Source organism: Crocodylus siamensis, chromosome 3 (genome assembly GCF_052110815.1).
Source record: "Crocodylus siamensis isolate JL-2025a chromosome 3, ASM5211081v1, whole genome shotgun sequence".
In the NCBI taxonomy this organism is placed as follows: domain Eukaryota; kingdom Metazoa; phylum Chordata; order Crocodylia; family Crocodylidae; genus Crocodylus; species Crocodylus siamensis.
In genome coordinates this window covers 109,322,800-109,345,385 of record NC_143397.1, presented here as the reverse complement: position 1 = coordinate 109,345,385, position 22,586 = coordinate 109,322,800, and the positions used below count along the sequence as shown (strand labels likewise).

Here is a 22,586-nt window from a genome sequence, read left to right as displayed (position 1 = left end):
TGTGGTGTCAACTCATAAGCAAAACAATACAAAATCAGGAAGGCAAAGATAAAGAATGAGCTGCACTTGGCAAAGGAGGTTAAGGTCAACAAGAAGAGGTTTTAAAAGTATGTTGGCCAGGAGAGAAAAAACAAGGAAGCTGTGGGCCCTCTGTTAACAAGCCAGGGAAAACTCCTAACTGAAGATGTAAAGAAGGCAAAGCTACTCAACAGCTACTTTGCCTCCGTCTTCACAAAAAAATTAAACTGCAACCAGACACCTAATAGGTATTCTGTGGAGAGGGAAGGGGACAAACTGAGGGAGAAGATAATAAAAGAGGTGCTCAGATGGCTTTTACTGGGCCTGAATGAATTCAAGTCAGCAGAGCGAGATGAACTTCATCCCAGGCTCATGAAGGAACTGGGAAAGGAGGTTACAGAGCCCTTAGCTATGATCTTCATGAAGGCATGGGAGATAGGCTGGGTACTAGAGGACTGGAAAAGGGCCAATGTAGTGCTCTGCTTTAAAAAAGGTAAGAAAGAAGACCCAGGGAACTACAACCTGGTTAGCCTCACCTCAATACCTGGGAAGTTACTGGAACATATTCTAAGGAAGGCCATTTGCAAGCTTCTGGAGGAGCAAAGGATGGTCACAAATAGCCAGCATGGATTTATGGGAAAAAAATGTTAGACAATCCTGATCTCCTCCTTTGACAAAGTAACTACTTGGGTGGATGAAGGGTATTTTGTAAATATAGTATATATGGACTTCAGTGAGGGTTTTGACAAGGTCCCGGACAACCTGCTTATAAACAAATTGGAGAAATATGGATTGGATAAAACTGATATAAGGTGGATAGATAACTAGCTCAATAGCCATGAGCCAAGGGGTCATTATTAATGAGCCCATGTCAGAATGGCAGGTAGTTTAAATGGAGTTCCATAGGGGTCTGTCCTGGGCTCAGTGCTGTTCAACATGTTTATTAATTTGAATGCTGGCATAGACAGCTTCTTGAGCAAGTTTGCAGATGACACAAAGCTGGGAAGGATTGCAAACATATTGGAGGATGTAAGCACAATCCAGGAAGCTCTTAACAGATTAGAAAAGTAGGGTAGAGTTAGCAGGATGAAATTCAGTGTGGACAAATGCCAGGTGCTATACCTTGGGAGGAATAATCAAAAACACAAATATAAAATGGGTGATGCCTGGCTGAATAACAGCACTATGGAAAAGGAATTGGGAGCCTTGGTAGACCACAGGTTCAACATAAGTTTTCAGTGTGATACAGCCTCACAAATGGTGAATGTGGTTTTCAGCTACATCAGTAGAAGTATTAGGAGCAAGACATGGGAGGTGATAGTGGCCCTCTACTCAGCACTGGTTATGCCTCATCTGGAGTACTGTATGCAGTTCTGAGCTCCACATTTTAAAAAGGACATGGAGAAATTAGAGAGGGTCCAGAGGTGGGCAACAAAGATGATTAAAGGTTTGGAAAGCAAGTCATATGAGGAGAGGCATGTTCAGCTTGTGGAAGAGGCACCTAAGAATGAACACAATAGCAATCTTCAAATACTTGAAGGGTTACCATAAAGAAGAAAGAAATCACCTTGTTTCTCTTGCTGCAGAGAGGAGGACTTGGACCAATGGCTTGAAATTGCAGCAAAGTAAGTTTAGATTGGATAACCGGAAAAACTTCTTTGCGGTTAAAACAGTGAGGCAGAAATATAACTGCTTAGGAAAGTTGTAGATTCTGTCACTGGAAGTGTTCAGAAAGAGGTTAGATGGTCACTGGTTGGGGATGATATAGGGATAGTGATGCCTATGTTCTACCATGGGTATTTCCCATGGCTTTTGTGAGTTGCTTCCCCCTTTCTGCTATATGTACCAGGGTGTTTTTAAGCCTTCCCAAAGGCATTGAGTGTTGGCTACAGACTTTGACTGAGGTAAGCCAGTGCTCCTGCTGGGACCAAAGCCAGAGGTTCCTAGCTAAAGGGTCTTGCACCTCTGCTCAGGGTCAAATCGATTGTTGTATTTGGGATCAGGAAGGAATTTTGCCCCATGGTCATATTGGTATGGACTGTGGGGGGTATTGCCTTCCTCTGTTGCAGGGAGCATGGTCCTCTATCCAAGACCTCTTGAGTGTATATTAACAACACTTTATAGAAGCATGACATTGGCTGCTGTGGTTCCCTGACTTTACCTGGGGCAGGTTAGGTTCTTAAGTCTATAGTGTCAGGTTTGCTGGTAGTCTTATGTAGTTTAGATTATGGTTTGGGTATGGGTGTTCCTGTCACAGGCAGGAGGTTGGACTGGATGGCTTCTGGAGGTTCCTTCTAGCCCCACTTTTCTATGACTCTATGAACAGGAAAAAAAGAAAAAGAAAAAAAGGAAATAAAAAGCCTTAAAGCTAGGGGTGCACCAATAGAGATTTTGGGGGGTGATACTGATAGCTGATATTTAAGGAGGCATATCAACCGATAGCAATCCGACATCCGATACAGCTGTCTCCAGGTGGTCAGTCCGTTGTGGTGGAAGGGGAGGGGGAAGGAAGAGGCATGGGGAGGGCTGATCAACACCCCTTGTGGTGAGGGATGGGACAGTGGCAGACGCTGTGCAGCCGGGGCGGGTGGGGTGTGCATGGGACGGAGCCGTGGCTCATGGGGTGGGAGCGGCTCCTGCTGCTGCTTGCACCCCAGGAGGCTCTGATCCATGCTGTGCTGTGGCTGTGCACAGCACAGGCATTTATCACCCCATAATGCCAATATCTGATATAGACAATTTTCTTCATACCAGTACTGATCCGATATTGGATCGATGTATTGATGCACCTCTACTTAAAGGTAAAATGTTATAAAGATGTTTGATCTAAAGATTCATCCACTATACTTTCTCCTCATTTTAAGGCTGCTTCATAATAACTCTAAAAATCTTCACCTGCTTTTGCTTTGCCTAATGCTGCCAAATAATATTTTGGCCTTTAATATTTACAGTTGCTAGATTTTATTTTTAAAAACCTTGGGCAGCACTGCTTCTTGCCCTATAATTTTTGTCTTACTAACTCCTCCCTCATAAAAGTCAATCAGTTCCCCTCACCTTTTCCTGTCTTTGCTACTTCTATCTAACTTGTATACCATTTATTAAGGACTTGTTCTTATGAATACATGCAGGGATAAAATGAATGCAGAGTGGCTGAAAACACTACCATTTTGGCCTGAAGTGGTGTAAATAACATCACAAGAATCAGGATCAGTGTTTCTCTAGATTAAGCATCAGGATCCAGGTGCTACATAGTCCTTGGCACTAGCTTATTTGCAAGGGGAGGAGAATTTTTTGATTGACAGTACATTTTACAACACTGAAAACCTTTCTGCAGTTTCAGTCCAGTAGAACTCACTTTATTTTTCTTTGGCTATTACATCACTTCCTTCCCAATGGAGTGTCAGCTTAATCTACTGGTTATCTACTACATCTACTGTATTTTAAGGAAAAAAGAAATAGACACTTTTTTAATGTTAAGAGCCTGAGCCTTACAGCCTCTACATACCAGTGAATACAGTTCTATCTTAACTTCATAATTTCATAGTTTCATAGTTGGTAGAGTCGGAAGGGACTAAGCAGATCATCAAGTCCAACCCCCTGCCAAGGGCAGGAAGGGATGCTGCGGTCAAATGACCCTGGCTAGGTGGCTGTCTAGCCTCCTTTTGAAGACCCCCAGGGTAGGGGTGAGCACCACTTCTTCCCTGTGAAGTTGGTTCCTGCTCCTAGCCGCCCTGACTGTGAAGTTAATGCCTCCTGATATCTAACCTGAATCTACTCTCAGTCAACTTATGGCCGTTGTTTCTTGTTACCCCTGGTAGTGCTTGGGGGAACAGGGACTCTCCCATTGCCTGCTGATCCCCCCGGTAAGTTTATAGATGGCCACCAGATCCCCTCTCAGCCTTCTCTTTTGGAGTCTGAACAGGTTCAGATCCCTTAGTCTCATGGATGCATGCCAAGGTATGGTTAGCCTTCCTGACTGTGTCTCCATATTGGTGGCCCGTGTTCATCTTGGAATCAGTAGTGACACCAAGATCCTTTTCTGCCTCTGTACTGATGAGAAAGGAGTTCCCCAGCCTGTAGGTATGCTGCTGGTTCTTCCTCCCTGGGTGCAACACCTTGCACTTGTTCATATTGAAACCCATCCTATTCTCATCTGCCCACCTCTGTAACCTGTCCAAATCTAGCTGTAGCCTGTCCCTCTCTTCTAGTGTGCTCACTTCTCCCCACATGTTAGTGTCATCTGCGAACTTGAACAAGGTGCTCTTCATCCCTTTGTCCAAATCGCCGATGAATATATTGAATAGTGAGGGCCCTAGGACCGAGCCCTGGGGAACCCCACTGCCCACATTCCTCCAGGTTGGAAATGACCCATCCACCACCACTCTCTGGGTGTGGCCCTCCAGCCAATTTGTGACCCATCTGACTGTAGACATCGACACCACTGTCACCTAACTTCTTCCCTGGTAACACAAAGGGACATAACATAAGCCCATGGGTATGGCCACTGAGTCGTCCTTGTGTATGGGCAGATCATAGCCATTATTACATCCCAGGGGTTATAAAAGTGGTCTGAAAGCAGGTCATTGGCTGTCCCCAGCTCTGGCTTTATTCTGGAGGATGATTTCTCTCACCTCCAGCCCTAGCACAGGGCCCTCTGCTTATTTAAACGTTGTGTGGGGGATAAACAGGTTTGCCCATGGAGCATTACATTAAAAATATCTGCAGTGGGTAACAACTGTAATTGTGCTTGTGATCTGATTTTATAGACTAATTCCTTGCCCAGCCCTATGTGCACTCTGAACTTGTTAATGTATAACAAAATTTGTCTGATGAAAGTGTTTCACCCATAACTCATAAAAATGAAGAATTTTCCTAGCATTTTTAAACATGGTGGACATCTTTTCATGTTTTTTCATACTTTCTACCCTGGTTTCTCAAGTACTTTTTAATTTTTGATAGGCCTTTTGGAGACTTTCCAGAATAACAACGGACTACTTGATCAAATTCAGAAGTGTCTAGAGGCTTATTTGGAGTCCAAGAGAGTTATCTTCCCCAGGTTAGTAAAAAGTGATAGCAAACCATCTATGCAGTCTGCTGATTGACATCAATAGAGAAAAGATGAGTATTGAATGTTGTATGCTATGGTACTAATACAAATAAGCATAACTATGCTATCCATTATAATTTGTATTATATTATCATGCTTACTTCTGGTATTTTAAACAACAAAGATGTTTCTTTTTTCTTTTGAAGCATTTTATATCTGAAGTTCTGAATACTGTTTTTATTGTATTGCACAGATTTTACTTTTTATCAAATGATGAGCTCCTGGAAATTTTGGCCCAGACTCGCAATCCTCAAGCCGTTCAGCCTCATTTAAGGAAATGCTTTGATTCAATCTATAAGCTAGAGTTTGCCCTGATGATGCCAGCAGAGGGAGAACAGGAAAAGGTTTTTACTAATGATATTTTAGCAATGTTGTCCCCGGAGGGGGAGAGGGTAAGCATTTCTTTTTATTGATCTTTTTATCTGTTTCTAATAAATATGTGTTTTCCAAATACCTAGAAGGAAAAGTTAAGAACACAACTGTTATATGTGGTTTGATTAAAAAGTTCTAAGACTTGATGTTTGGGGTGTTGTTCATCAGGAATTTGTACCGAGTGGTCAAACAATCAGTCAGGCCTTTTATAAAGAGATTTTGATTCTATTGAGGGATAAAGTTAGACGAAACCGCCACAAGCTGTGAAAATGGTTGATGGTTTCGGCACCATGACAACACTCCTTCACACACTGTTGTCTCCATTCAAGAATTTTTGGCTGAAAAAAACATTCCCGTGATACCACACCGTCCGTATTCATCTGACCTTGCCCCACATGATCTTTTTCTGTTCCCAAAAATCAAAATGAAGCTGAAAGAAAGGAGGTTTGATGACTTTCCAACCATCCATAAGAATGTGAAAGCGGAACTCAAAAAACTCACAGTTAAACACTTCCAGCATTGCTTCTGAAAGTGGCAGGAACATTGGGATAAGTGCATATCATCTGGGGGAGATTACTTTGAAGGGGACAGGTCATAAAAATGTTGTTTGTACACTGTTCTTTAAAATAAAGGCCAAGTCTTAGAAATTATTTGATCACCCCTCATATATGAATAAAATACAGAACAGGCCCAGTTCACCAGTTTATGATGGGTATAGCTCTCTATCTTTCTAGAGGTCAGTTTGAAAGAGGCAGGATTTCTTAGGGTGCTATCTTTTATTGGAATACCTGCATAGTTGGGATAAACTTAAACAAGCTTTTGAATACAAGATGTTCTTCATCAGGTCTGAGCAGTGAGAGAACACAGCACAGTGAAAAAAAACCAAACAAAAACAGTTGTAAGGGGTATGGAACAGAAATTCCCAGGGGTAGCAGATTTACAATTAGCAGAAGAAAACAAGCTGATAACTGGAGATGAAGGCCCACTGAAAGGAGGATTATAAGGTCTGAGATGGAGTGGTTGTTCTGTGAGAAGTGTGCTCCTAGTGGTATATGTGTGTCTGTCTTTTATATTTTTTCTGTGGGAGTTTAGTCTGATGTGTACTTGCTATTTAGTTTCCCCCACGTAGTTGCCATGAGGGCATTTGGTATGTTGGATCAACTATATCACATTTTGAGAATGCATGGTTCCTACACATGCCTTTCTGACTGATTTTGTTATGGGGGATTTTGTTTGTAGTAGCAATGGAGATGTGTTGACAGGTTAAGCATTTCTTGATGAGGCAAGGCTGCATCCCAGTTCATGTTGGTTGGGCAGTGGGGAGTTTCTGATGATGAGTTGAGCAAGGTTGAGGGGTTGTGTGAAAGCTAGGAGCAGAGGGGCTGGGAATATTTCTCTCAAGTTCTGATCTTTGTTGAGTGTAGATAGGCTTGGCAAAATTAGATTCTTATTTTTTTAAATAATTTGGATAGATAAAATTGATGTTTATTTTTAAGCATTTATTTTGATTTTTATAAATTAAAAATTTCAGGATTGCACAACATTAAGAGGGGAGGGGGGACAGACAATTTAGTAATAATATACTGTTAAAAGCTTTATAAAATTACATGTCACAATATAAAAAGAAAATATCCATAAATCAATAAATCATACCTGTTTTAAATCATTCTGTTTATTCATTAGGAAAAAGCCAGGTGGGCAGGGACCAGAAGAGGAGGGAAGCGGCATGCCCAGAGCTGTGGGAACACAGGGAGAGGTGGCAACTGCCCTTGGTTCCCCATTCCCCTCCCTGTCCGCACTTAGCCAACCTGGCCTGGGCATGCCGCCAGGCTGGAGCCTTGAATACCACACTTCGGGTAGAGGGTTCTTCAAGTTGTCTGTTATTTCCCTCCAGGCTTCCCACACCTGTGAACAAGCAGCTTAATTGATGACAAGTCATTAGGTGGCACACTGCTTTCCTCTTTCCACCCTCTCTGTCCCTCTCTCTACTGACCAGTAACAGGAATAAAGATTCCCTGTTACAGCCTCCTTTCTGTAAATTTCAGTTTTACCAATAGACATATTTTTCCATTGGTCTGTGAGTGTGAGTTGAAATTGGCACTTATTGATGTTTTTTTCATAAAAATTGAATCCTGCCAAGCCTAAGTATAGGCTGTAATTGTCTGCTGATTCTTCTGATTGGTTCCATTGGTGATAATGAAGGGTGTTGGGTCACAAGCGGGTTTCCTCTGGTTTTGCCACTGCAGGGTATTTGGATAGTCTGTTTCTCTACTGGAACATCCTTGTTATGTGAAGGAAAATTTTAGGCTGGTCAGATGGGCATCACAGGTCTTTTCAGAGTAGATGTGGTGATATCTATCAAATTACAGATTTTTTGGTGTGCTCAGGTTGATTGCTGGTCCTGTGGACATAAGTATGGTGGCTCATGAGCTTTTGGTGTATGGTAGTTTGTAGGGTACCATCCCAGAGGTGGACTGTGGTATCTAGAAAGTTCAGGAATATTCCAGAGAAAGTTTGGTCAAGGAATAATTGTTGTTAAACCTGTAGTGGAAGTCAGTAGTACGTGAATCTAAGTGTTCAGTCCAGATGATAAAAATATTTATGTAACACAGGTATAGTGCAAGTTTAGTGTAGTTTTTCAGAAGTTTTTCCTCCAGGTTGGCATACTGAGGGATGATCTTGTGGTTTAGTTTGACATAATAAGAGTGAAGTAATATACTAGTGAATTGGACCTGATATTTTTTTTTTGGCTGCTCCATTAATTAATCTTAGAAAACATATGCAATACTACAGTTCGAATGTATAAATTCTGCAGAAATGTTACCATCATGATTAATCTAACAATTTATTGTAGGTTAGTTTAGGGAAGGGACTCAAAGCCAGAGGGAACGTAGAAGACTGGCTCGGTAAAGTAGAAGAAGCAATGTTCACTTCTCTTAGACGCCTGACTAAAGCAGCCATTGCTGATTATCAAACCAGAGTTAGAATGGAATGGGTTGTTGCTGGACACCCATCTCAGGTAAGCTATGCTAGTATTTGTGTTGATTTTTTTTTTGCCTACCTACCTACTTAAACTTTGATATTGCCAGCACTTGCATATATTTTATGAGCGTGAGTACCTCAGTTTAGGTATTTGTATGCCTGCAGGACCTTGTCTTTACTTATTTTCATGACTCCCATGATGATTATGTATGGATTTTTACTGTTTTGCAAAATATTTGTTTTGCAAACCTTTCTAAAATAGAATCTTGGCTGTTTTTCTTGCAGGTTATACTGACCGTTTCTCAACTCATGTGGTGCCGTGATCTAACCCAGTGCCTAGAAGGGGAGAATTATGATCACTTACAAACTCTGACAGAGTTTGAGAAAATAAACTTTGATGTGAGTTTTTATTTCCACAAACCTCTTCTTGCATCAAATGGATTTAACGTTTTTCTAGCTTGAGCCAGTCTTGAGCATTAGTTCAGCAATGATTTTCACAAGGAAAGTGATAACTTTTCTTGTCTAAGTGGTAAGATTCTCTATCCAGTCTGTTTACTTAGCTAATAGCCACACATTTAAGCATCCTGGGTCTTACTCTACCAAGGAGCAGCAGTGTAAATGGCAGGCACCTAGATTGTACCCTTACTTGAAATCTCTATGGGGTTTGATAGAAATGGCATCAAGAGCAAAAGAAGGTTTTGGAAATGTGGTGCTGCTATCATTGTTTATCTACTAAAATTCCTGAGTCCACTTATTCAGGAAGGTCAACACAAGTTAATCTCCTGCAAAGGCCCTTAAAGAAGCAAGAAACCTGCCAATAAGGAACTTTACTGTCTAACTATATTTAGAATCCTAGAAAATTAGGATTGGAAGCTACCTCAGGAGACCATCTAGTCTAACCCCCTGCTCAGAGTAGGACTATTCCCAACTAGATCATCCCAGCCAAAGCTTTGTCTATCTAGGTCTTAAACCTCTAAAGATGGAGATTCCACAACCTTTCACATAGCCTGTTCCAGTGCTTTCCTACCCTCCTAGTGAGAAAGTATTCCCTAATATCTAACTTCAACTTCCCTTGCTGCAACTTGAGATCATTGCTTTTTGTTGTGTTATCTGCTACCACAGATAGCAATCTAGCTCCATCTTCTTTGTAACTACTGTTCAGGTAGTTGAAGGCTGCTATTAAATTCCCCCTCAGTCTTTTCTTCTTCCGGCTAAATAAGCCCAGTTCCCTAAACCTCTCCTCTTCAGTCATGTTTCTCATCCCTCTAACGATTTTTGTTGCCCTCCGCTAGACTCTCCAGTGTATCCACATTCTTTATGTAGTGGGGTGTCCAAAACTGTACACAGTAGTCTCACACCTGCAAATAGAGAGGAAGAATCACTTCCCTTGATCATGCTGGCAACACTCGAACTACCACAACCTAGTATGCTGTTAACCTTCTTCAAAACAATGGCACACTGTTGGCTCATATTTGGCTTATTGTCCATTGTAATTCCCATGTTCTTTTCTGCAGAGCTGCTCCCTAGCCAGTCAGTCCTCAGTTTGTACCAATGCGTAGATTGTGAGCACTTTGCATTTGTTCTTATTGAATTTCATGAGATTTCTTTTGGTCCAATCCTTCAATTTGTTGAGGTCTCTTTGAATCCTAGCCCTACCCTCCAGCACATATGCTACTCTACCCAGATTGGTGTCATCTACAAACTTGCTGCGGATGTGCTTCATCCCATCTTCCAGATCATTGATGAAGATGTTGACCAAAACTGGCCCCAGGACTGACCCCTGGGGCACTCCACTTGATACCAACTGCCAACTAGACATCGAGCCATTGATTATTACCCTTTGAGCACAATGACCCAGTCAGTTTTCTCTCCACCTTACAGTTCATTCATCCAACCCATACTTCCGTAGCTTGCCTGTGAGAATGTTGTGGGAGACGGTAGCAAAAACCTTGCTAAATTCAGGGTATATTGCCAATGTTCCCAATGCCAAGATATAGCAGTCCGTGAGCATGCTGCTTCGGGCCCTGAGTGCGCCGTTTCAATCCATTCCCAAATTGGTCCCACCTCTCTATTTTGGCACATGCCAGGGGAATGCCTGCATTCAGGAGCATAAGACTGGAAGGGACCTCCTGTGAAATCCCAGGCAGGGCCTCTGCACATGCTGGCAGACTACTGTGCAAAGAAGTCCACAACATCCACTCCAGTCCCTTTCATACGCTGTAGATCCAGGGCAGCCCTTGCCCCCAAACCTCACTGTGGGCCACAGGATGGGAGTGGGACACACAATGGGAGCGCCGAGACCTTTGCCATGGCAGTGGCAGGGCGTTCCTTAGGCAAGATGTGTTCAAACAGACCTGGACAGCTGACCATGCGCCATGCTAGGGGCAGGCAAAAACCCCACAGTCCTTGCACCTGGAAGGTCTCTCAATACCTCTGGGGGCACCAGCACCCCCTCTCCCAGCCCATCTCCCAACTTTGGCTGTGGCCAGTGTCCAGGGCTTAAAGCTGAGAGGGGCAAGGTCTTCCTTGCTCCTTCAGGTGACCAGCGGAAGCCCTGAACCCTGGGGCTACAATACACCAATCTCCTCTGTGGAAGAAATCAAACTTCGTGTTGTGTTTTGGTATTAGAATGAACAGACTCAGTCTGAGTTTATTGGCACTCATACCATACGATCATAGGGAGGAGATCTAAACAGAACTCCTCCTTTCTACAAGTTAACATACCTTTTTATGTTAACTAAAATTGTTTAAACAAAGCATCCTTGAAAAGAAATTCAGGGGTAAATCATAACAGTTGCTTGCTCAGCAACACGTTTTGTTTTGAGAACTGTTATCATCTTTTTGTTTTTAGGAAAGAGAGAAACATTTGTTCCCAAAGAACTGTGCATGGAGTCCTAATAAGCAGAAGAGTTTTTCTTATCTTAAAACATTTTAAAATATGAAGCAAGAGCATTTTTTTTCTTCACTCTGAAGTCAAGTTAGAGGTCTGGATAAATCTACTTCAACATTCCCCTCTTTTGGGCCTTGTAGGCCCAACATACTAGATATTTATAGCCATTAATTTTTCGATTTCTAACTCTTCTTCTTTACCATTAACTATTTCAACATACATGTTATATACTTTGTTTCTTTGCGTAGAGGTTGACAAGCTATCTCATATTTGCTCAGCGGCACAATTTAAGCAGCAACCTATGAGCATATGCGTTAGGCATATTCCAATAAAAATAACAAACAATATTAACAATCCATGAACAATAGTAGAGCCTAAGGAACTAAAAATGGAGTTAAACCACGTACTTAAATTCCAGCTGTCTGACTCATGTAGTTTGGCTGCTTCTTGAATATGCTGAGCTAAATCCTGGATTTCTTCTGAGTTATCGGGGATATAAGTGCAACATTCTCCATCTATTAAAGCACAGACTCCTCCTTTGCTAGCTAGCATATAATCTAAGGCAAGCCTGTTTTGCAGAGTCACATGTCTTATTTCCTTCATTTCATTACTTATGTCATGAAACCCAATGGCAGTGGCATTAGGTATTTTCTCTAGGGATGCTGCAACTTTCTTGATTTCGGATATAGCTAAGCTTGCGCCATAATTGGGGAACATTATACCTCCAAATCTTTGAGTTTCTGTAATCTCTCACACGTTGCGAATCTTTCTTTTAGGGAAGTGAGATTTTATAGTAAAGGCAGAATGTGTTGCAGAGACATAGTATGTTTCTTCCCAGCCAGAAGGAAGAATTTTATAGGCCTTATCTCCATACACAAAATAGTGACCAGCTAGTGCAGTAAACCCCGCTGTATTACAGTGTAGGGCCATCATCCATTGTGAATAATAACCTGAAATTTCATTTTTGGGAGAATAATTAGGTATCCAGGAATTATTAGAGAGCCATGCACCATTTACTCTAAATTCTGTTTTGCATTTACTGATTCCTACTGCAACACGGGATCCATTCCAGGTTCAGCAAAATTTTCCTGGGGTGGCATACGCTAATTGTATATAGTCAAATCGATTACAATTTACATCTTGCCAAGTTTTGTTTCCATATAGATCTGAATAGTAAGGGGTTAGCATTTGGGTTGCATTCAAAGGTACTGGTATCATAGGTATCCCTCCGGTTGAATGGGAAGGAACATGGCTACATATCCAGCAATGAGAAACATTTAATATTGGTATGATAGTTGAAAAAAACCATTTTGATAAACCTGCCAGGGAGGGAGTGATCTTCTTAACCTGTTTTGAAGCATAGTTTGATTTATAAAGTTCTTTTTAGCTGGTGAGTCTTAAAGTTCATATAAGATGATCCAACTGGAAAAACTGAGAATCACGCAAGTCACGACTAACCAACCCCGCTTCGGGAACCAGGAACTAGGTAGAGGCCTTTTTCCTGTCCCGAAGGGGATAGTGCTGTCATTGGGGCACATCCTATTTGCTCTGTAGTGGCAAATCCTCTTTGCCAGTAGGCACTTGGCTCACTACTGGTCTTGTGCTTTCTTGCTGGCAGGTGCTAAGCTCACTACCAGTCTGTGAGGGCTGATTACAAAATTGAAACGGAGGAGACTCTGGGTCTAACAGGGCTAATGTTTCTTACTGTGTGAAGCGTGGATCCACATGGGGAGTCCTTGACACTTTATTGCAGTGTTGGTGGTCAAGAGTACCTGGAATGGGCCTTTCCAGTGAGATTCTAGTGATGACTTTCATTGATGGACTTCTATAGGGACTCAATCTCCAGGCAGGGTAGAATGGCATGGCTCATCAGGTTCTTTGGGGAGAGCTGCCTGTATCTGTGAATGAAAAGTTTTAACACCCTTCATTAGTGCCTTACAATAGTCCAGAATAGTATCGTCAAGTAAATGTATATCACAGAGGTGGGAGGCAACAGGTGGTGAGGCAGGGAGCCTCATGGGCCTTCCCATCAAGATTTCATGTGGGCTAAGCCCAGTCTTTCGGTTAGCAGTAGATCTCATACTCATTAGGGCTATGGGAAGTGCATCTGGCCATTTCAGGTGAGCCTCAGCACAAATTTTGGCTAGCTTATTTTTCATTTTGGCATTGCACTTGGTCTGAGGCCTGTAGATGGTATGGGCAATGGAAGTTCTCTTGGATCTGCAGGACTTTGCAGACTTTTTTCATTATTTGCCCAGTAAAATAAGTTCCTCTATCGGAGTTTATGGATAAAGGAATACCAAACCTTGGAATAAAATCCCTGAGCAATCTTTTGCTTACAGTAGTGGTGTTGGCTTTTGCACATGGGTAGGCTTCTACCCGTCCAGAGAACATACACACAATAACAAGAACATATTCATAAGAACAACATTTCCGTATTTGGATAAAATCTATTTGTAAATTCACAAACGATCACTAAGGTGGGGGATGTGCTGCCTGTTTTGTCTTTACAGATTTTCCCACGTTATGGGCTTGACAAATCGGACAGGCATAACAGTACTGCTGAGCTACAGATGGAAAGGTTGGAGCAAATCAATCAAGCTTAACAGCTTCTATCATCCCTCCTTTGCTCACATGTGCCATGCCATGGAGTGGGGTAGGGAAAAAGGACCATTGGGGCAACCAGGTGGCCGTCCGGGGAGCGCCACAAATGGTCAGGCTGTAACAAACTCGATGATCTCCCGAGGTCCCTTCCAGCCCTAATGTCTATGAAATCTATGAAACACCCAGCCAGTCTCTGTGCATGTGTCTCTGGTTCTGGAGCCTGATCTTGGAGGAGGGCAACATCGCGAAGACTTGCCAATGGAGACTGGTCAGTTGGAATAGACAAAAACACAGGCGTAGCCCGAGGAGTGGAAATAGCTGCAGCTTTGGCAGCAGAATCTGCCAGAGCATTCCCACCTGTAACATCATCATAAGGTTTCTGGTGGGCTTGGCATTTGCTAATAGCAATAGCAGAAGGTAATTGTAATGCATTTAACAAGGCTTCTACATATGGACCATTACTGATTTTGGTACATCCTAACTTGAGGAAGCCTCTTTGATTCCAGAGTTGACCATAATCATGTACAATACCAAAAGCATAGCAAGAATCAGTAAAAATATTAACAGAGGCACCAGAGGCTAAGGTACAAGCCCTCGTGAGGGCCACAAGCTCGGCAACTTGAGCTGAATGCACATCAGGCAGGGGATGGCTTTCTATGACATCATACTGGGAACATACTGCATATCCTGCAACAAGGGAACCTTTTGGGTTTCTGTGACATGATCCATCAACATAGAATACTAGCTCTGAGTTTTGCAAGGGGGTATCTCTTAGATCAGTGTGGGGCATTGTTAGGTGAGCAGTAACAGTAATGCAATCATGGGGTTCACCATCTGAAGGGGTAGGTAACAAAGAAGTGGGGTTTAAAACAGGGCATCTAGTTAGCATGACATCTTCAGCAGAGAGGAGCAAGATCTTGTATTTAGTTGATCTTGCATATGAAAGGTTTTGGGTTTTAGTTTTTAGCAAAAGGGCTGCCACAGCATGTGGGACAGCAACAGTGAGCAGAGAGCCTAATACAAGGGTGTGGGAAAGTTCAACAGTGATAGCTGCTGCTGCTACAGCATGAAGGCAGGGAGGAAAACCAGTGGCAACTGGGTCAAGAGCAGAACTATAATAAACGATGGGACGATGTTTGTTTCCATGCTTTTGAGTAAACATAAAAAGTGCAAATCCATCTTTTTCATGACAAAGGAGGAAAAAAGGCTTAGTGTAATCAGGAAGGCCTAAGGCAGGAGCTTGCGATAGAGCTTGTTTAATAGAAACAAAAGCGGCTTCAGCCTCTGAGGTCCAGGGTAAAGATTCAGGGGTATTAACAAGAGTCAGGTTTTGTAGTGGCTTGACTATAGAAGCATAGCCCAGTATCCACTGACGACAGTAGCCAGTCATTTCTAGAAAGATGTGCATTTGGGACACAGCGGTTGGCTTAGGAACTTTAAGAATGGCTTCTATTCTGGAGGAAGAAAGCAGTCGCTCTCCAGCAGAAATATCATGGACACGGAGAAGACAAAGTTGTAGCTTTTCTTTAGATGCCTTATGGCCTTTTAGGGCAAGAGAAGTGAGGAGAGTTAAGGAACTTTACAGGCTTCAAGGGAGGTAGATGCTAAAAGTGAATCATCTACGTACTGCACAAGCACAGAACCCCCCCTTAAATACTATGTCATCTAAGTCTTTCTTTAGTATTTGAGAAAATAGAGAAGGGGATTCGATATAACCTTGGGGCAATCGAGTCCAGGTATACTGGAGTCCTTGATAGGTAAATGCAAAGAGAAACTGGCTATCAGGGTGTATAGGGATGATGAAAAATGCAGAGCACAAATCAATAACAGTGAAATAACATGCGTCAGGAGGGATACAGGACAAGATAATAGCTGGGTTTGGCACAACAGGAAAAGTAAGTAAAACTACAGAATTTACTGCACAGAGATCTTGTACAAAGCAATAGGTATTCTTTCCAGGTTTTCTTACAGGAAGAATAGGCGTATTACAAGGGCTTTTAGTTGGAACAATGATACCTTGCTTCAAAAGGGCAGTTATAACAGGACGTATCCCATCTTCAGCTTCTGGGCATAAAGGGTATTGAGCAACCTTGGGTAAGGGTTTAGCTGGGTTTAATTTGATTCTTATAGGCTGGGCGGTATGCATTTGCCCTACCTCATTAGCTTGCTGAGACCAGAGGGATGGAAGGACAGCCTGTATGATTTATTCTTGCAACATAGAAAGATCAGAAAACTCTCCCCCTGCACGGAGTTATCTAAAACAGTGAGCGCTGCCAGCTCATTAATGCAGGGAACTTCTAGATAAACCCCATTAGGAGAACAGTAAATAGTACAGTCAAGTTTACAAAGCAAATCTCTTCCTAACAAATTAACAGGAGAACAGGGACTTAGGCATGTTGATCTGAAATAGGACCTAGAGAAACCTGTAGGGGTTGGACACAGAATGAGGAACTATTTGATTTGAAATTCCCACAGCATTTACAACTTCAGAGGATAGGGGAGTTGTGAGAAAATTCTTCAGCTCGCAGAGTAGAACGGCTTGCACCTGTGTCTGCTAAACATTTTGTAGATATGCCAGTTATCTCACAGGAAACTAAGGGATCATCTTGATTAAGTGAGAGAAGTGGGGCTGTGATGATGATACTATTCCTCAGGCTGTCCTAACAGGAGGGTCTTTGATTCTGGATAGAGAATTGAGTGGGAAGAGGTGGTGGCAGGTTAACTGTCCTCTCTGGCTGGCCAGGCCAACAAGGACAGTGGGCCTTCCAGTGTCCTGGTTGACCACAATAGTGACAACTGTCACTAATTTGGGACTGAAACCCTCCTTGTCCCATCCCACAACCACGTCCCCTTCCTCTAAATTGTTCCCGAAGGAACCTCTGCCTCTGCCCCTACTAAAAGTCTGCATTTGTAATGACATTAACTTAGTTTCTTTGATTTCTTTTTTCTTTTCTTGACAGGTTGTACAATGATTAGCAATGGTGACCAATTCTGCCAGCGTCTTAGTTTGCCAGCCTACAGCAATCGTGCACAGCTGTTCCTGGACTTTAGGAAGGAGTCCTTGAATGAAAGCAGCAGCAACTGCTTCTGGGGCAGTTTCAGCTGCCTTCTCAATACCTGAATGTCTTTCGAATACTAGTTTTAAGCAATCCATGTAATCTGCTGAGGATTCTCCTTTATTTTGCTTGCAATTATTTATTTTGCCCAGTCAGTTTTTCTAGGGCAAATCTTAAGTATGGCCTCAAGAAGACGTTCTCAGGGCATCATCTCCTCCGGGATCTTGAGCAGGCCATTTAGCTTGCTTGGGGAGGCAATCACGAACTTCAGAGGGCAGAATATTTCTCATTAATTGGTTTAAATCTGCCCAGGTCGGGTCATAACAATTGATTACAGTTTCCAATTCATCTTTAAACTTCTGGGGTTCTTCCTGGATGTTGGGGAACTGCTTAACAAGGTTTAGGAGATCTCCTGGAGTCCAGGGGGCATGAACTGTGACCATAGATTCCCTATTTGGACCCTGTCCTGGGAGTTGATATAAGGGCATTTGAAGAGCCTTTTTAGGTTTTGAAGAAGGGACTGGACCATACTGGGTGCCAGACCTTAAATAAGAGGAGGTTGAGGCTTCAGGAACCAGCCACCTGGATTCTAGTGAATGCGAGTATGCCCACAGGGGAGGAGATGATAGTTGGGTGATAGGTTCCTGCGGTGAGCTTTTCCCACCGGAAGAGTCTATTTGGTCACTCTGGATTTCTTTGGATTTAGATTGTGCCTGGGACTGGTATGGGGTTGGCACGCTAATGAAATCAATTATGTCTGCTACAGATATATTCTCAGTCAAGTGTGGATAAAGCAGCGTTGGTGCTGATGGTGCTGTTGTTATTGATAGGAGATCCCCTGTTGGTATCTTGGTTTTCAGTTCCTTTATCTGAGATTTCAGGTGGTCTTGGGAGTCCTTAAGGCTCCGAACTTAAGATTCTTGACGTTGTTTGGAAGCTTCCTCATACCAATCAAAAATTAAATCCCACTGAGTCTGTGGCATTTTACTGCCTTTTGACTCAAGGGCTCCACGGAGATGAATGATTTTACTTAAATCAAATGTTCCCTCCAGGGGAAACTGCAAACTAGAGTCATCTTTGGTATACCTAATCCATTTGTCTAAAAACTTACAACTCTTATGGCCATAGTGTGTGTACATGTACAATGCTGGAGACCCTTTTGGCGGAGCCGGTACATCTTTAGATCCTCTGCTCCCCCTTTCTTTAACTCAATTCACACAGGTCTTTCACACAGGAATGGCTTATTGAGGGTGTCCAGTCAGGTTGTGAGATTTGCTAGTGGTACAGAAGTGCTGTGGCTAATGTCCAAAGACAAGACTCCACTGCAATAACGGCACACAATGCAGTTACTCACGGTTAGACACAGCTCATTTATGAGGGTGGGGAAAGGGTAAACCTTTCCACTGGGTCACAGGGTTCCAGTTGGGCCCCCTTGCTTTCGAAACTGCCCTTCTGGACAGCCTTGGGGCAGCTGAACCCAACCTTAGTCCCAGACCTGGTCAGTGGCTCATATTTCTCAATTCATACTCTCAATTCACACTCTGCATCCACAGTTTCCAGGAAGTCGCAGCCCAGCTCCTCCTCGGGCAGGTGCACAGCATTAAAAAGTTACTGCGCAGAAAAAGGGAATTTCTGCGTTGAGGCACGAAGTTCAAGAGTATTTCTCTAGTCCCAGCCTTGGTCAACACTTATCGTGGAAAGAGTTTCCACCTTGCACCCTTGCTTTCGAAGAGCATGCAGAACAAGTCCGGTGTCCTTGGGGCGGCTGCACAAGGTTTTCACTCCTGGTTCCAAAAAGGAACTTAACTCAGTTCACACAGGGAAACTGACAACAGCAACACAGTCTTTAACTGTAACCCTTTCTACTTGTAGTTACTACTTACAGAGTGGGTCTGAAAATTTTGGCAGCAAAAAGGTCAGATAGAGTAAGCCTCAAGCAGTGAATCAGGAAGACACAGAGACATCCTCTCACTGAAAAGCCCCAGTAGAGATTTCAAAAGGTCTCTTATCTTGGTTTGGCACCAGGGCTTCAGTGAAGAGATGTCTGTGTCCCAAATGATCACTCTGGGCATCTATCCAAGTCATGGCACCAAATTGTGGAAGAAATCAAACTTTGTGTTGTGTTTTGGTATTAGAATTAACAAACTCAGTCTGAGTTTATTAGCGCTCATACCATATGATTGTAGGGAGGAGATCTAAACAGAACTCCTCCTTTCTACAAGTTAGCATTCCTTTTTATACCTAAAATTGTTTAAACAATGCATCCTTGAAAAGAAAGTCAGGGGTAAATCGTAATAGTTGCTTGCTCAGCAACACATTTTGTTTTGAGAATTGTTATCACCTTTTTGTTTTTAGGAAAGAAGGAAACATTTGTTCCCAAAGAACTGTGCATGGAGTCCTAATAAGCAGAAGAGTTTTTCTTACCTGAAAACATTTTAAAATACGAAGCAAGAGCATTTTTTTTTTTCTTCACTCTGAAGTCAAGTTAGAGGCCTGGATAAATTTATTGTCAAGTTAGAGGCCTGGATAAATCTACTTCAACACCTCTCATAAGGCAGGTTCTCCATTCCTCCAACTGCCTCAGCCCAGGGAGGTGCATGGCATCAGGCTCGGGACGAAGCTCACCCACAGGGGCTGGGGAGGGGAGCAGTTCCCCAGAGCTGTTGGAGCCCCAGCCCCCGCCTCCGCCTTGCCTCGGGGAGGAGCTACTGCCTGCCCTGTGCCGCTTTCCCTTCCTGTGGGGATGCCGGCGCAGTGAGGAGTGATGAGTGGAGTGGAATGGCCTCCATGCAGCCAAGTGGTAACTTACCGCCAGTAAGTGTCCTGCACCTGCCCCGGTGCCTCCACCACACTCTGCATCCACAGTTTCCAGGAAGTCGCAGCCCAGCTCCTCCTCGGGCAGGTGCACAGCATTAAAAAGTTACTGCGCAGCAAGATTTTTTTTATTGTTCGTGGCCACGCACACACGCAGCTTAGAAGGAACCTTCTATATGGTCTCCCTCCATCCACAGAGTCAGTTATGTCATAGAAGGCTGTCCCAGGGAGGGGTCAGTGGCAAGGTCACAGGCCTGGAATATTACAATGCCCATGGTGCTTGCCTCACTATTGGCCCACTGGTTTTGCACCCCACTGAGCACTTGGAACCTCTTAACCTTCAGGTGGGTCTCCCTTCCACTAGCCTGCCACATCTTGGTTGTCAGAAAAATGCTGATGGAATAGGAGATTCCTCCAGAAATAGGAGCTATACTTTAAAGAAATCATAGTGATGGCGCAGAAATGAACCATACCCAATGTGTAGGAAAACTACTTAGCAAATATGGCAGAAGACCAGCTTGGCTTAGCAGAGAACTCTTCAATGAGCTAAGGCCTAAATGGAAGTTTACAAGAAGTGGAAACTTGGACAAACGAGTAGGGAGGAATTCAAGAGTACTGCTTTTAAACTCTTTGGTTTTGCTTGAGATGCGTTGGTTGATACATGCCAGAGTATTGTTTGCCCTGCTGGCAGCATTGCACTGATGGCTCATGTTCATACTATAATCTATTATTACTCCTAGGTCCCTTTCAGTCTTGCTGCTTGTCAGTTTGGCACCACCAAGCCTGAAAGCATGTTGGGGATTGTTCATTCCCAGATGGAGCACTTTACACTTCTCAGTGTTGAACTTCATCTGGTTCAGATCTGCCCAACTGGCCAGCCTGTCTAGGTCTTCTTGTATCTGCAGCCTATTTTCAAATGTAACCACGCTCCCTCGTAATTTGGTGTCATCCACGAACTTGGCCACATCCAAATCATTGATAATGATGTTGAAAAACACTGGATCGAGCACAGACCCCTGAGAGACACCAAAGGCCGCTTCTCACCAGGATGATACAGGTCCGTTCACTAGAACTCTCTGGGTCCTACCCCACAGCCAACTTCCTATCCACCTAACTGTCAAGCAGTTAAGCCCTCAATCCTCCAATTTTCCCACGAGAACACCATGGGATACCAGATAAAAGGCCTTTTGGAAGTCTAGGTATACAATGTCGACCTCCTCTCTGTTATCCAGGTGACAAGTTACCTGGTTGTAGAAGGAGATGAGATTGGTGAGACAAGACCTGCCTGCGCTGAAGCCATGCTGGCTGTAGTTCAGAATCCTACCTTTTGCAATCATATCACACATAGACTCCTTGATGAATTTTTCCAGGATTTTCCCAATTAGAAGTTAGTCTAATTGGCCTATAGTTGCCTGGGTCCTCTCTCCTCTCCATCTTGAAGATGGGCACAACACGGGCCCTCTTCCAGTCTTCAGGAACCTCCCCCAAGCACCACGAGTTTTGGAAGAGTTTCGCCAGATGTCCTGCGATAACTCCCTTAGCACTCTAGGATGAAGTTCATCTGGTCCTACTGACTAATAAATGTCTAACTTTTCTAACTGATCACACACCAGCTCAACATCAATAGTACAAAGACAGTCATTCCTACCATGCCCCTTCTGAGCCTTATCTAGTATTATTTTCCCCTTAGTCCAGTGAAATAATGAAGCAAAGTAGTCATTCAGGAGTTCAGTTTTCTCCTGAGTGTCGGTAGTGTAGGTTAGTTGAATTGCTTTGTATCATTGGTGATTTTTTTGGGCAGAGTGACCTGGCAGCGCCCATCTCCTCTCCAGGTATGGATGGCTGTTGGCTCACGGTGACGTCATCTGCCCTTTGACAGGTCTTGTTTTTAGTCCTGCTGGGTGTCCACACACCCTCCTCACCCAGGCTAGCCCAGGTTGGGGTGCCAGTTTTAGTCACTGACAACCTGACCGTGGAATAGGCTGGTCTGCTTTACATGAGAGGCCTGGGCTGACAGACCAGAGTGATTGAAGTCCCTCATATTTCTTTCATCCCTCCCACTGTTCCAGTGCTTTGGAGTCCAGCTCCAAACAAAGCTTATGGAAGGCAAAGAAGCACAGAGGGGTGCCTAAGGAGATGGATATTTATTTACTGGGTCTGTGGATTTATTTATTGGACTGTTCGGCTTAAGGATATTACAGTCAAGTATATCTAACTGCCAGCATTACTCAGACCTTGTGACCATGCAGCTAGGTGTGCTTGTCTGGTTCAGAGCATGGCTGGTAGAGGGACAGTGTTTAAAATTTTGTGGGATAGAGGCTAGCCAAAAGCAGGAAGAGGAATTCTTAGGGTGGTGGCAAAACACTTAATACCAATATTTTCCAGTTGATATTGGATAACATTTAGCTTCCCAACAAAGACAATATTTAGGAAATAGAGTATTCAGCTTCCAAATCAACAGTGTGTTTGATTTTCCCCCGCCATCATTTCTTCAAATGCCTTTTTCTGTATTTTAGAGTTGGTAAATTCATATCTATTGTTTTGTCTGTATTCACAACCATTTGAAAGCAATCAGGTTAATAAAAAATGTAAGCAAGCTTTATTTTAATGGTTCTCAGGTGTGAAATAACCATATTCTAAATAACTACATTATCTCTAGGTATATCTCGTTTTGCTTCAACTTGCAGTTCTTAGCTCCAAAATATATCCCTGGCTATACTAATTTGTACCTGCTGAAGCTCTG

General features: G+C 43.2%; 1 protein-coding gene across 1 annotated transcript in view; it reads left to right on the top strand.

Annotated features, from left to right (window-relative positions):
- Positions 1–22,586, top strand: part of DNAH6 (dynein axonemal heavy chain 6) — a 254,044-nt gene that overhangs the window by 68,035 nt on the left and 163,423 nt on the right. Inside the window, exons 23-26 of the mRNA XM_090038956.1 lie at positions 4,978–5,074; positions 5,319–5,517; positions 8,352–8,516; positions 8,765–8,878. Coding sequence (XP_089895082.1) covers positions 4,978–5,074; positions 5,319–5,517; positions 8,352–8,516; positions 8,765–8,878 — 575 coding nt within the window. The remainder of the gene's footprint in view (positions 1–4,977; positions 5,075–5,318; positions 5,518–8,351; positions 8,517–8,764; positions 8,879–22,586) is intronic.